This window comes from Panthera onca, chromosome C2, assembly GCF_046562875.1.
Source record: "Panthera onca isolate mPanOnc1 chromosome C2, mPanOnc1 haplotype 2, whole genome shotgun sequence".
In the NCBI taxonomy this organism is placed as follows: Eukaryota; Metazoa; Chordata; class Mammalia; order Carnivora; family Felidae; genus Panthera; species Panthera onca.
The window spans coordinates 68134973-68147957 of NC_138347.1; the positions used below are offsets into that span (position 1 = coordinate 68134973).

The following is a 12985-nucleotide window of genomic DNA, read 5'->3' on the forward strand; positions in this document are numbered from 1 at the left end:
CAGTAGTTTGCTTGCCCTGAATTGCAGTTCTCTGCTATTACCAAATAAACCCATTTTTTTCTGGTTAAAATAATTGACTTTTACTTTTAGCATCAATACCCCCATCATCCTTTGGCCTCGGGTCACATGTCACCTCCCCATAAATTCTCCCTGAGCTCTTACACCGGGCTAGAAGCCCTCCTAATTTGTTCCAGGAACACCTGTATATTTCCTCCTGAAGCACCTACTGCACAGTCATCATTCCTATGTCCCCACAGCTGTGTGAACTCAATGAGGGCAGGAACCATGTTCGTTGAGACCATCCCAAGGGCATGGCACCTACTAAATATTCCACAAAGAACTGTGAATGTATGGCCCTCCCTTTCTGAATTTCTAGACATATAATATTAACAGATCAGGGAACAAAATGCAAAAGAAAAGCAAGGTAAAATTCTTATGATTTGTTTGGGGCCTATTTGGGGACTTCATTACACATTTTAAAGAGTCACAGTTTGTCAATACATTCTATTTTCTTGTAAAATGCTGGCCTCCAGAAAAAGTGAAGCTTTCTGTTTGCGAAGGTATTGTGCGTGACTCAAAGACGCTGGTTTCGGCTGTGACTTGGGTGAGTGGCACACAGTGCCCGAGCTTTGGGACGCAGGTGCACAAATGGAGGAAGACCAGATGCTTGGAGTGGCGATGCCCAGCACTTGCTGTGGGCCAGACCTGAAGGTGAAGAACTGGGTGGGCGGCGGTAAGTAGTTCAATCCTGGGACAGCTGTTCAGAGCCAAAGGCCAAAAACTAAAGACAGGGAGGAGTCTTCTGGGAAACGAAACCGAAAGGGGCAAAACCAGCCGCCCTCTGCTGGGGTGGGTCGGGCGGCAGAGGCAGCCTAGCGGAGCTGACCATGGCTGTGTCAGGCTCCGTCCCGCTGTTGGTCGAAGGGTCCTGGGGCCCCGACCCCCCGAAGAACCTGAGCACCAAGTTGCAGATGTACTTCCAGAGCCCGAAGAGATCGGGAGGCGGGGAGTGTGAGGTCCGCCAGGAACCGGGCAGGCCGGGGCGCTTCCTAGTGTTCTTCCATCGAGAGGACGGTGAGGGGCGCGAGGGATGGGTGTGAGATGGGACAACCAGGGTCTTCCCCCAGGGTAAACTTGGGCTTGGGGCCTGCAGCGGGAGAATCCTCCCGGCTCCAGCAGCAGCCATGAGGGAGGGCGAGGGGCTGCCGGACCGACGAAGAGCGCGCGAGGGGCGCTGTGCTTCTAGGCGCTCCCGGTGTTGCCTGAAGGTGGCGGCAGAACCGCGCAAGTGAGTTCAACATGTAGCACGGAGAAACAGAAAGGAGTTGACAGGCTGCTTTATTCACCTCACTTTACAAGGCTACATAGTGTGTTAGTGGCAGAGTTGCAAGTCCATTGCAGTTTTTTCCTTCCTATTAAAGCAGCTGTTCTAGAACTCCAGAGGTTAATGGGAGCACAATTTTAAGGGAAGAGAAAGCTTCCGGGGAGAATCACATGTAAACTGATTCCTGAGAGCCAGTTCAATTCCTGATAGGAAGAATGTTGGGGAAGGCTCTGCAGATGGGAGCACGTGGGCTGCAGTGCAGGGGGCAGGAAAGCACAAGGCATCTTCAGGCAACATGCAGGGCGCTCTCTGGGAGGTTTGGCTTGAGTATCGAGTCTACTAATCCCTGTGTACAAGCAAGGTCTGCAGACTGGGTCCTAAAATAACACGTGGGGTCTGGGAAATTTCATAAGGTCATGAAGGAGACACCTGTATTTTAAAAATCTTAGGCCTTCTGTTATTAAACCTCCTTCTTATAAAACGGTGGGCAGGAAATTCAGGCCAAGAGAAAGTTGAGATGGTAGGGGGCCTTGTAGGATACCATAAAGAGTAGGAACGCCCTCCACCCCCTTGGCAGGGGAGAGGCATGTCCAAATATACTTTCAGGAGATAAATTTGGTTGAAAATAAGTACTTTGACTTCTTTTGGGAGAGAGCTTGGAAATCTGAACTTTTAGGAGAGTCATGCAATATTCTAGGTGAGGACAAGCAAGTCCTTGAACAATGAAAATCAGCCTGGGGATGGAAGATACGTATTTGTGTGGTATTCTGGATTTGGTAACTGAGGTCAATGCTCTGAGAGAGAGGGAGGGAGAGAGAGAGTCTCTTTTCTTCAGTTATTTTTTTAGGTGAGGAGTCATAGGGATTTTCTCCCAGTGTTTCTGGGGTCACTTGGGGGCAAAAGTGCTGCCTAAAATCACATTGGGTGTAAATATAGAAAGTTATTGGAGGGAGAAGGTCGTGTGCTGCTGATCAGCACGCAGAATCTTTGTTGAGGGTGCGTTGGTACCTCTTCCCTTGGTTTCATGGTGGTCCTTGGCCTGGGGGTAGGGGTGACATTCTGAGTTGATCTGGGTTGGGAGTTTTGAGCTTTGTGGGTGGGAAGCTTCCTCCCCACAGGCAGCTGAGTGGTTGAGTTCGTCCTCCTCCGGTTTGTTGTCACCCTTAGGAAAGGGGGCAGATAAGCACCCACCAATCTGCTTGTTCAAAACACTACCGGGTCTTTACTGAGAGGCTTGTGACCTGTTGTTCCCAGAGCATTCGCTTTTTCCTTTGGACTCTCATAGGAAATGATGTGGACAACCCCTGCTTCCAGCTTCCTGTCGCTGGATTTGGACAAGTATTTGATCCAGAGGAGAGGCAATGAGGCTTACATGTGAGAAATTGGAATGCTCTAGGCAGAGATCCAAAAAGGAAAGAATGAAACCCAAAGAGAAGAGGGGTCCACAACTAAGTGTGTAAAAGGCGAGGCAGGTAGGGGACAGGAGATCTGTTAGGCTCACAGCCCTTATGAAAACAAAGTACCAAGTTTTCCAAGGATTAATTTCACCAAAGAATGCTGAGAAGGCAACTGTGCAATGTAAGCCGTGTCCCCTGGGTTTCATTTTCCTCAAGGAGTTTTACCACTTTGATTACAACTGTCCACATCATATGAGCCTGGCCCTTAGGGACCCTTCTTCCTTCTCCTTTAGAATCCCGTTATCCTTGTGAGTAGTTCAAATTGGGGCCACAGACCTCTGCATCTGACTCACAGCAGGCTAAACAGACACAGTCCCAGCTCTCTCTTAGAGATTTAGGAAACCTGGGTTTGGGTCAGCGGGAATCTGCACATTTAAACAGCACCCCAGGTGCCCCTGGTGTGCTAAAGTTTGAGAAACCCTGCTGTTTGTTGACAACCCTGAATGAATGTGATTACAGAAAGTACAAATGGCATAAAAAAGAAAGTACAAATGGCATAAAAATATCAACAGTGCAAAATACGATTTTGTGTCGATAACATCATTCTCTTCCAGCCCTGAAAACAGAAATGGGTTCAGTGTCCCGGCCAGGCTTCTTTCCTCACATTGCCCAGCCCACTACCCCTACCTCCATCCCCAGGCTACAGTAGTGGCCCCTCTCAAACAGACAACTCAGACTTAGTACAACTCAAAACCTTTTATGGACAAAGACCCTGGGTGGGTTGGGGGGAGGGGGAGGGTTCCTATTCAGTTTCAGTTTCCTACCAGAGGAACCATTGCCTCTGTAACAGGTTATCAGAAATTTGCCAACAATGGTTGACCCACCCTAGTGGGTCCTTCGGGTGTTCTTTCTTTTGCAGGAATTCCCTCCACCCTCCACTCTAGGAACTGGCTTCAACAGGTATAGACCCACAGTGTAGCACAACTTTATCCATATAATTCACATAATAAGAATGAACCCAACAGCACTTCTCTATAGAAATTAATGCATAGCAAACAGAAGTATTCAGAAGCTATATCTTACTTTTATTTATTTGTTTATTTATTTTAAGTTTATTTATTTATTTTGAGAGAGAGAGAGAGTGTGTGTGTGTGTGTGTGTGTGTGTGTGTGTGTGCACGCGCTCACATGAGCAGGGGAAGGACAGAGAGAGAGGGAGAGAGAGGAGAGAATGAGAATCCCAAGCTGACAACGAGGAGCTGACCCTGATGTGAGGCTCGAACCCACAAACTGCAAGACCATGACTTGAGTCAAAATCAGAGCTGGATGCTTATCTAACTGAGCCACCCAGGCACCCTGCTGTATCTTACTTGTAAATAGTTCACTCAATTTCTGAAACATCAAGTATAAATTGACTAATACGATTTTAATCCGTGTTTCAGATGTGTGCATTTATCATTCTTTCTGGTCATAATTTGGCTCCTGATTATTTTCAGTCTCTTTGGGGTAAGGAAACCCGTCTCCTTAAGTAAATTAAATGTAGGTGGTCTGAAGTTAGTGCAGAAGGGAGGTTGTCCACAGGGGGTAAGGGTGGCTGGACATCAGAGTTTCAGCTCTTTTTCCTCCCAGATTCACCTCTCCTTGTTGCAGATCACTTACTGATATTGCTCCTGCCTGCTCTCTTGAAATAATGGTGCCGTACATATTGTGCACAATCTGAGAACAGGCTTTGGCATTTAGATGCCTAGATAGGACTCTACCAAAGTCTAAGGAATGATAAAAGGAATGCATCACAGAAGCCCACGACTCTAGACAGCTTGGCTTATAAAACTTGGCTTGTTCTAAGGCTTCAGGGGTCTTATCCAGTCCTCAGTCCTCACTCTAGCTTAGGACAGCCCCTTAAGAGTCCGTGTGAAAATCTCTTCTGCCTGATAAAGAGCGAAATTAGAGTCTGGCATTCCTTCTCATGTTGTTAATGGGGCTTGTTTTCCAAGTTAGTATCCAGTTAAGGCCTCACTTCTCCTACCCCTTCATGGATACGTGAGGTGGGAAAGTTATTCAAGCTCCTCTTAATGACTCCCTATATCCTTGGCCTCTCAGACCATCCACATCAGAATACAACATGGTAGCCCAACATTCGTGTCAGAGCTACATCTGTGAGTAATAGGGCACTTTCAAAGGTTCCCCTTCACCCTGACCTCTTTGCGCCATCTAACTATTTTGACCACATCTCCTCTCCTCTAAAGTCACTCATTCCCTATTTTCTGTGGCCTTAGGTACAGATTTTCCTTTTCTCTCTCTGGCTGTTCCTCATAATTATAACCTACATTTGCATAACTCTTGTGGGTGTTACAAAATTCATTCACAGGCACTGCTTTAAGGGAGGAAACAGACTCAAGAAGTTAAGATATTTTCTCAATGTCACTCATCTAGTTTTTGGCAGAGTTGGAATTTGAATCCAAGTCTTTGGACTCCTATGTTCATTGGTCAGTTTTTTCACTACAGCCCAGCTGCCTGGAATGCTAATTCTATTTTTTTTTTTTTTAATCTCTCACCTCCCTTCTTTTCTACTCCTTTTATTACTGGATGTGAGGGTCTTATCACAGGTTAAAGAACTGAGTGAAACATCTTTTGCACTAGGCACTTGGCCATTCTGCTCATGGTCACTCAAGTCGCCTTCCTAAAACACAGCTGTCATCATGCCATGTCCCAGCACCCAATCTTCACTGGCTCACCATGAGGCATGCTTTGATTACTTTCCTTCACTTGTGGAATAAATATTGCTACCTTTCTGAGTGCCTACTGAACATCAGGTACTGAACTAAGTTCTTTATAATGTTTTTTAACACACAACACTTGTACAAGACAGTCTTCATTAATAACTTATTATAGACAAGAGACTGAGGCTGTGTAAGTAAGACTTATTAAAGAACATGCCCAATGTTTAAAAAAAAAGTAGGTATAAAGATGGAATTGAAATCCATGTCTACTTGCTAAACTTTTCCTCTTTTCACCACACAAGGACTCACTTGGGAAAATGACCAAGCCATTGAATGATGATGATTAAACCCTCTGGAAATCATGGAGTAATTTTGTGAATAAAAATTTCTTGACAGTTTTTTTTTTAACTTCAGTTCGGCAAAAAGTTCTGGAGAAAAAGAACCATGAGTTAATATGGCCAGGAAAAGGAACATTCAAGTTAACTGTCCAGTTGCCCACAGCCCCAGACAAGGTCCAGGATGCCTTTGAGGAGGAAATTCCAACAAAGGTAAGTCAAAACATGAGTAAAAGGGAAGTAGGATGTTCTGCCGAGGTGTGTGGGAAGGGAATCACGACATGGGGAATACGGTGGGATGAGAAGTATAAATCAAATTGGAGTAGAAAGCACCTTACAGATGTGGAGGGAGTGAGAGTGGTCATGAGGTAGTTATGGAATAATGAAGGAGAGGGTGCTTTTTGTTTGATTTTAGGCACTTTCGGAAAGTCAGAATTTTCAGATTGTAATAAGGGTGGTTTGAAGGTATAAATTTTTGGGTTTGTTTGTCCTGGGTGCTTTTAACCTGGAACTTGCTCTGTTTGCTTTATCTTTACATCACTTTGAGGGGACAGTGATCCATACTGCATGTACTATTTCCTTGACTGTCAAATGGGATAGTCATAGTATCTACCTTGTTGGATTGTTGTGAGGATTAAAGAGACAACCTCTGTAAAGCATCTGGCCCGGTGCTGGTTAATAGCAAACACTCAATACATGTTAAATGGGGGAAAAGATTTAGGGCTTACTCCATACCCCAAACGCTTGGTGTTAATTGGAATTTCTGTTATTTGTGACTCATTTTACCAATGATTTTGGAGCTAAGTAGATATAACACTATGCATGAGGTGCATTCAACAGCATAATTGCTAGAGCTTTTTATTATTGTTTCTATTGACCCTACGCCTCCAGGCCAGTCCCCAGGGACAGTTTCTCAATGTAAGGAAATTATTAGTAATTTATTGATGCTACTCTATTGTCTATTGGATTTCAGGAACCGGAAGGCAAAGAACATGTCAAAGAACCAGGTAAGGTCAAAGAACTGAGACAGGTGGCCTTCGCCAGCAGTTTTGCTTTCATTACAGATGGCACCTGCAAGGGTCATCCTTCTCTTCTTGACTTCACAAAGCAGGGTGTGCTCAGCTTAGAGACGCCTCAGGCTGCCTTATCTACATATTCTCGGCCAGTTGTTCTCAGGGTGAGCATTGGGGAAACCCCCTGAGAGCTTAGGGCTCAGGTAGAAGCATGGAAACAGCTCTCTCTGTGGGGACTGGGAGACACCTTGCAATTGAAGGGAAGCAAAGAGGTGCCTGGGAGATGGTGATAAGCCAACCTTTAGAGCCCATCAAGAAGCAAAGACATGATGTGTCAGTGGGTGCCGTATGTGGCTAAGTCTGTTTCTGAGCACTGAGTGTGGAGGGTGCTGTCCTCTGGAGCCACAACAGGAGGGTGGACAAAGGCTTCTAAGTGCTGGGTGCAGGATGTGAGTGCAGCACCCCCCAGGCCAGCAGCAGCTCTTTTCATCCCATCTGCTGTAGGAAACGGCCTGCAACCTAGTAGCTGTTGTGGATCCTGCTGCTTCACTTGTGTCCGGATGTTGGCCTGTAGTACCACCTGCCAGTTACTAAAGAAGCAATTAGTTTTCCTGGCTAAGCATGCTGTTATAAAGGGGAGGGATGAGGACCTATGCTGAATGGCTGAGTAAGAGAGATAAAATGATGTATATACCCAAATCTTAGGCAAAAGGAATCCCAAAAAATGTATAAATTATTGTCCTCTAAAATTGAAATTGTCTTGAGAACATGTTTAGAGGTTTGCAACCTTCTCTTTTGAAAATAGCACTAAGCTGAGGGCTGCCTTTACTTGGCAAACCGACTGGATAGGGATGTATAGATTGTTTTCATCTAACATGCTATTAAACTATAGAATCTAGGATGCATGGTTTTCTTAGAAGCTCATGATTCTTATAAGATAGGAATTTTTTTTGTCTGTTTGGAGTAATTCCTGCTTTCTATTCTTCAGATATGGAACTGGCTTATACAACTCCCGGTGTTCATTGTGACCCCCTAAATCCTTATCTATTCTTGGAAAATGCCTTATGTGTTGTACCCTCAAACTCAATTTTAGACCAGGAAGTGGTTTTATACTGGTACATTTATATCTGTACCACTTCCTGGGTCTAGAATTAATCGAGTCTGTGTTTCTTACGGTTTCATAGATTTTACCCTCACTGTGTCTTAACTGATTTGTCAGCACTATTTCAGATTCACTTATAACCCCAAGTATAAGTGAATAAGTATAAGGAAGAGCCATCCAGCCCCACCCACCAGTGGAATTTTCATCATACTGGAGATTTTAGATTCATTGGCTAGCCTGTTTTTACATGACCCAGACTCTAATGATAGTCACCAGCCAGGAAGTTGGGCAGTCTTTGACAAAATACTTAATGGTCCCCTTTAAGAGACATAAGAGGAGGTCCTTTGTTGAATGGTTACTCCACACTGAATCCTAACAGTGAGCCTAAGGCTAGAACTCTTGAAATTAATTGGGATGGTATAGATAGTTTTCAGAACGAGCAAAATCAGGGTGGAAGGTGGTTCCCTAATAGGTCCCGTATTTCAGGAACGATAAGAACGGAGAATGCTGCCCTGAGAGTGCATGGGGCATGCACGAAATCCTGAAGTTGGAGATGGACAAGCAGTTGACAGAGTAAGGATAGGTCAATCAAGCCACACACCAACATCAGGGGATGTGAGCCCTGAGCTAATGTTCGATTCCCGGCGAAGCAGAGTTGGGCTGGGTCTGAAAGGTGGAAACCAGCAGTTGGAAGAACCTGTAGAAGAGAGACACGCAAGAGCAGAGAAACACTGGCCCTTGTGGTCAGCAAACTCTGGCTTTTTCAAATCTATATTTCCAGCCTGGACTCTTCTAAATTCCAGACCTTGTGTCTGATCTTCCTGTTGGAAAATATGTGAGAGCCACCATGTCTGAAGCTACCTGTGTCATCTTCCTCCTCCTACCCTTTCTGGCTACCTTATTTCTCTTGAAGTACACAACCAGTCTGCCCGTCACCTACTAGAAACTTCAGTCGTCTCTCCTCTTTAAGCCTTCACAGACATCGGTCACAGAGACGATCAATGTAAGTTTTCCTCATCTGTCCCTCCCTTATGCCAGACTCCCATTATTACCTCACAAATCCAGTATGGCAGGAGTGCCCTGTATCTGGGGTCTCTCTGATGTCCTTCCCCTGAAATCTGACCAGCCCTTTGTACTATTGCTGAATATCCTGTCACCCTTATCACAGAAACCTTCCACAACTCACTCTTACTACCAACTGCAAGATAAAGTCCACACCACATTCTGGACAAAGACGATTTTTTTTGGCCTCACTTTTGTCTGCACACAAGTGCTCCTTGAGCTTCATCAGTCAGATCACCTTTTCCTAAGTAGTTTGGGGCAGTCACAGCACCCTGCCTGTACTTCTATTGCTCACGACCCCTTCCATCCCACTTCTCTCTACCTACACTCTAGAGAGCTTTCAAGATCCACTCAGCCTCCCCTTTTCTCTGAAGGCTTTCCAAGGCAGCCCAGTCCCATTCATTCTCTCTCGGACTCCTGGATGGATTGTTGATGCTCTTTATTTGGCAGTTAACCAAGCCTCAAGCCTCTCTTGTGATGGAGCTTCTAATAGTCATAGAAGCTTATGTCGCTGGAAAGGCTCTAACCATTCGGTTAATCCAATACTCTTCATTTTGTAAAGAGACATGCCTGAGGTCACATGGCTAAAGAGTGGCTGAGTCAGGGCTTGAACTCAGGCAACCTCATCCCCAGCTCAGCAGTCCTCCTGCTTCATGACTTCTGTCTCATTGAAAGATAATTTAGGTTATTATTGAATCCTCAAGCCAATTTTTATTTGGCATGAATGTGTATATGTGTGTGTGGTGTTACATCTAGCATGTAACAGGAGTATGTGTGAGGGTGATCCGACTGGGGTAACAAATCATAGGTCGATATAGTTGGCAGCTGGGGAGTGGGGGAGTCTAGACTGCTTCACAGTCATTCAGGAATCCCAGATTCCTTCCATCTTTTGACAATATTACTATTGATATGTGGCCTCCAAAGTCACTGCAAGGGAGAATGGAGAGTCACATAAAGGAGATTTGTACTGGCCAGGCTTGGAAGTACACTTCACACTTCCACACGTATCCCATTAGCCACATGAGCTTGACTGTGGGGAGTCTGGGAAATGTTGCTTAGAGAGAAAACAAAATGGATTTGGTGAGCACAGAGCATTTTACTCTGTCATAATAAACCTTTACAAATGTCGGTTCCCTTTGTCATTTTTCTTGTATGCCTCCATGAGAAAAATCTGTAAGTTCCTTATCTCATGTTTTGTGTATGCATCCCTCTGTACACCTCTAGTGCCTTGAATATAATAAGGTCCCCAACTGAATAGTCACTCACAGAACGTCTAAAGATCTTATACACATCATGCTGCAGTGAGTGAGTGAGGTCTGAGTGAGACTGACCTGATACAGAGATGGAACTCACTTAGGGCCAACAGTGGAGAGGAATAAGCTGGCTGGGGTGATTGCTGTTCAGTGAGCTTGACATATACATACAGCTCTCTAGGCAATTTTACTTTCTATGTGTCTTCCTTGGTCATTCAGCAAGTATCCTTTTTTTCTCTTCGGTGATGAAAACTTAATACTTTTCAGAGCATAACGTGTTACATGGGCATCGTAAGATATTCTCGCTTTCCTCCAGTGGCCCAAGCAGTAAATCTCCAATTCAGCAAATGCTATTGAACCTCAAGAATATACTATGTGCCAGCAATACAGGATGAATAAATATATCCCTTGCTTTTGAGAAGCTGACTTCAATAACTATAATAAGGTGCTTGATAGAAGCATGTGTCAAATACTACAAAAGGCAGGTTCCTCAGAGAGACAAGGCAGGAAAGGATATAATAAAATCAAACTTAATAATAACAATAGACTGTTAAGTGCTCCATTTTATTTATTTAAAAAAAATTTTAATGTTTACTTATTTTTGAGAGAGAGACAGAGAGAGAGAGACAGAGAGAGAGAGAGAGAGAGAGAGAGAGAGAGAGAGAGTGGGGGAGGGGCAGAGAGGGAGACACAGAATCTGAAGCAGGCTCCAGGCTCCGAGCTGTCAGCACAGAGCCAGATGCGGGGCTCAAACTCATGAACTGTGAGATCATGACCTGAGCCGAAGTTGTACACTCAACCAACTGAGCCACCCAGGTACCCTGCTCCATTTTACTTTTAATTACATTAAGCAAAAAGCTTTCTAAAATCTGTTTGAGTTAGCCAAGAGAATGAGAAGGAAAGAGGACAGTGTCTTAAGATAATTTACTTTGCTAAGATCATGGTAGATTAATATAACATCTTGTATCTTTTTGTCCTTCTAAAATCAGATGTGTCAGAAGAATTGGATACAAAACTTTCTCTCAACAGAAGATCAGAAAAAGTGGAAGATACCTCAGAAGAATGTGAAAATATTTCCTCTTTGGTTGCATTTGAAAATCTCAAGGCAAATGTAACTGATATAATGTTAACCTTGCTAGTGGAGAACATAAGTGGCCTGTCCAATGCTGATTTTCAAGTGGAAGTAATACGAGATTTTGATGTTGCTGTAGTTACCTTTCAAAAATGTATAGGTAAGATCAAGTGATGCTGTATTTACCTATCTTTCTTTGCACCACACTTTGGGATTTGAGACATCCAGCTAATGTCTTTGAAAGTTGGACTCTTTCCAGTAGCTAGTAGGAGAGGACTCCAAGTTAATATCGATGCTTTTTTATTTTGAAAGAGAAGCAACTTTGTTTTAAAACTAAATTCTGATATATACAGTAAATCAGACTTTAGTGTATGAGTGGGGTGTGTGTGTGTGTGTGTGTGTGTGTGTGTGTGTGTGTGTGTGTGTGTGTGAAAGAGAGAGAGAGAGGGACAGAGACAGAGACAACACACCCAAATAGAAATCTAAAGTCTAAGGTTATTAAAGTGATTCCACCTGGGTGGCTCCGTCAGTTAAATGTCCGACTCTTGATTTCAGCTCAGGTCATGATCTCCTGGTTTGTGAGATCCAGCCCCACATCGGGCTGACAGCACAGAGCTTGTTTGGGATTCTCTCTCTTCTTCTCCCTCTCCCTCTGCCCTTCCCCCACTCATGCTCTCTCTCTTGAAATAAATAAACATTAAAAGAAAAAAATTAAAGTGATTCCAGGCAGAGGAGTCAGCATTTTCACATGTGTTATCTTATTGGGATAAGTAAATATTGATACGTGTTACCAAACTGGACTTATTGGAAGGTAATAGTAATAGCAGGCAGTCATATAGTGATACTATAAGTCAGGTACTATGGTAAGCTCAGTACATGTATTTATTTCTTTTCAACAACCTTTTTTTTTGTTTGTTTATTTACTTTGAGAGAGGGGTCTAGGGGCAGAGAAAGGAAGAGAGAGAGAATCTCAGGCAGGCTTCACACTGTCAGTGTGGAGCCCGATGTGGGGCTCGAGCTCACAAACCAGGAGGTCATGACCTGAGCCAAAATCAAGAATCGGATGCTTAACCAACTGAGCTCCTCAACAACCTTTTGAGATCATTATTATTATTCCTCATTTTACAGTTGAGGAGACAGAGGTGCCAGGATGCTAATAAATTCTTGGATTTGAACCCAGGCAGCCCTGTTCACTTATCTCCTTTACAATATATTTCCTTAGTACTTTCATGGTCATCACGTAGGCGGGAGGGTAAGTGGATGGGATGCAGGAAATGAATGCTTTTCAAGGTCTGTGGGAGGAGTCGTCTTCAGAAGGACAAGAAAATTTCCCAATTCCAAGCCTTCGCTATTCCGTGGCCATGGTAGTAGAATGGTTAAATAAGAGCACAGGTCACAAAGTCAGAACTCTAGCTCCAACATTTGACCACTTATCTGAGGTTGTCTGAGTTACTACCCTCTGTGCTTTACTTTTCTTATCTGTAAAATGGAGAAAGTAGTAGCTACCTGATATGATTTCTAAGAGGATTAAATGAGATAATGTTTGCAAAGCTCTTAATATAGTATCTAAGACATGATAAGGATTCAAGAAAGAGCTATTCTTATATCAAATTTATAATTATTTCTTATAAAGGTAAAACTAAATGGCCCTGCTTTTGTTCATTAATCAAAACTCTTAAATATCTACTATGTGCCAGGCTAGGTGCTA

General features: G+C 43.9%; 1 protein-coding gene across 4 annotated transcripts in view; it reads left to right on the top strand.

The window, feature by feature from the left end:
- Positions 1 to 814: 814 nt before the first annotated feature.
- Positions 815 to 12985, top strand: part of PARP14 (poly(ADP-ribose) polymerase family member 14) — a 42092-nt gene continuing 29921 nt past the window's right edge. For 2 of the 4 annotated variants that reach the window (XM_060639777.3, XM_060639778.3), the window contains exons 1-4: positions 816 to 1074; positions 5855 to 5988; positions 6749 to 6782; positions 11195 to 11437. In XM_060639777.3, coding sequence (XP_060495760.3) covers positions 888 to 1074; positions 5855 to 5988; positions 6749 to 6782; positions 11195 to 11437 — 598 coding nt within the window. In that variant the 5' untranslated portion in view covers positions 816 to 887. Of the gene's footprint in view, positions 1075 to 5854; positions 5989 to 6748; positions 6783 to 8426; positions 8894 to 11194; positions 11438 to 12985 lie in introns of those variants that run through there. The other 2 variants (XM_060639780.3, XM_060639779.3) reach the window with 2 other exon arrangements.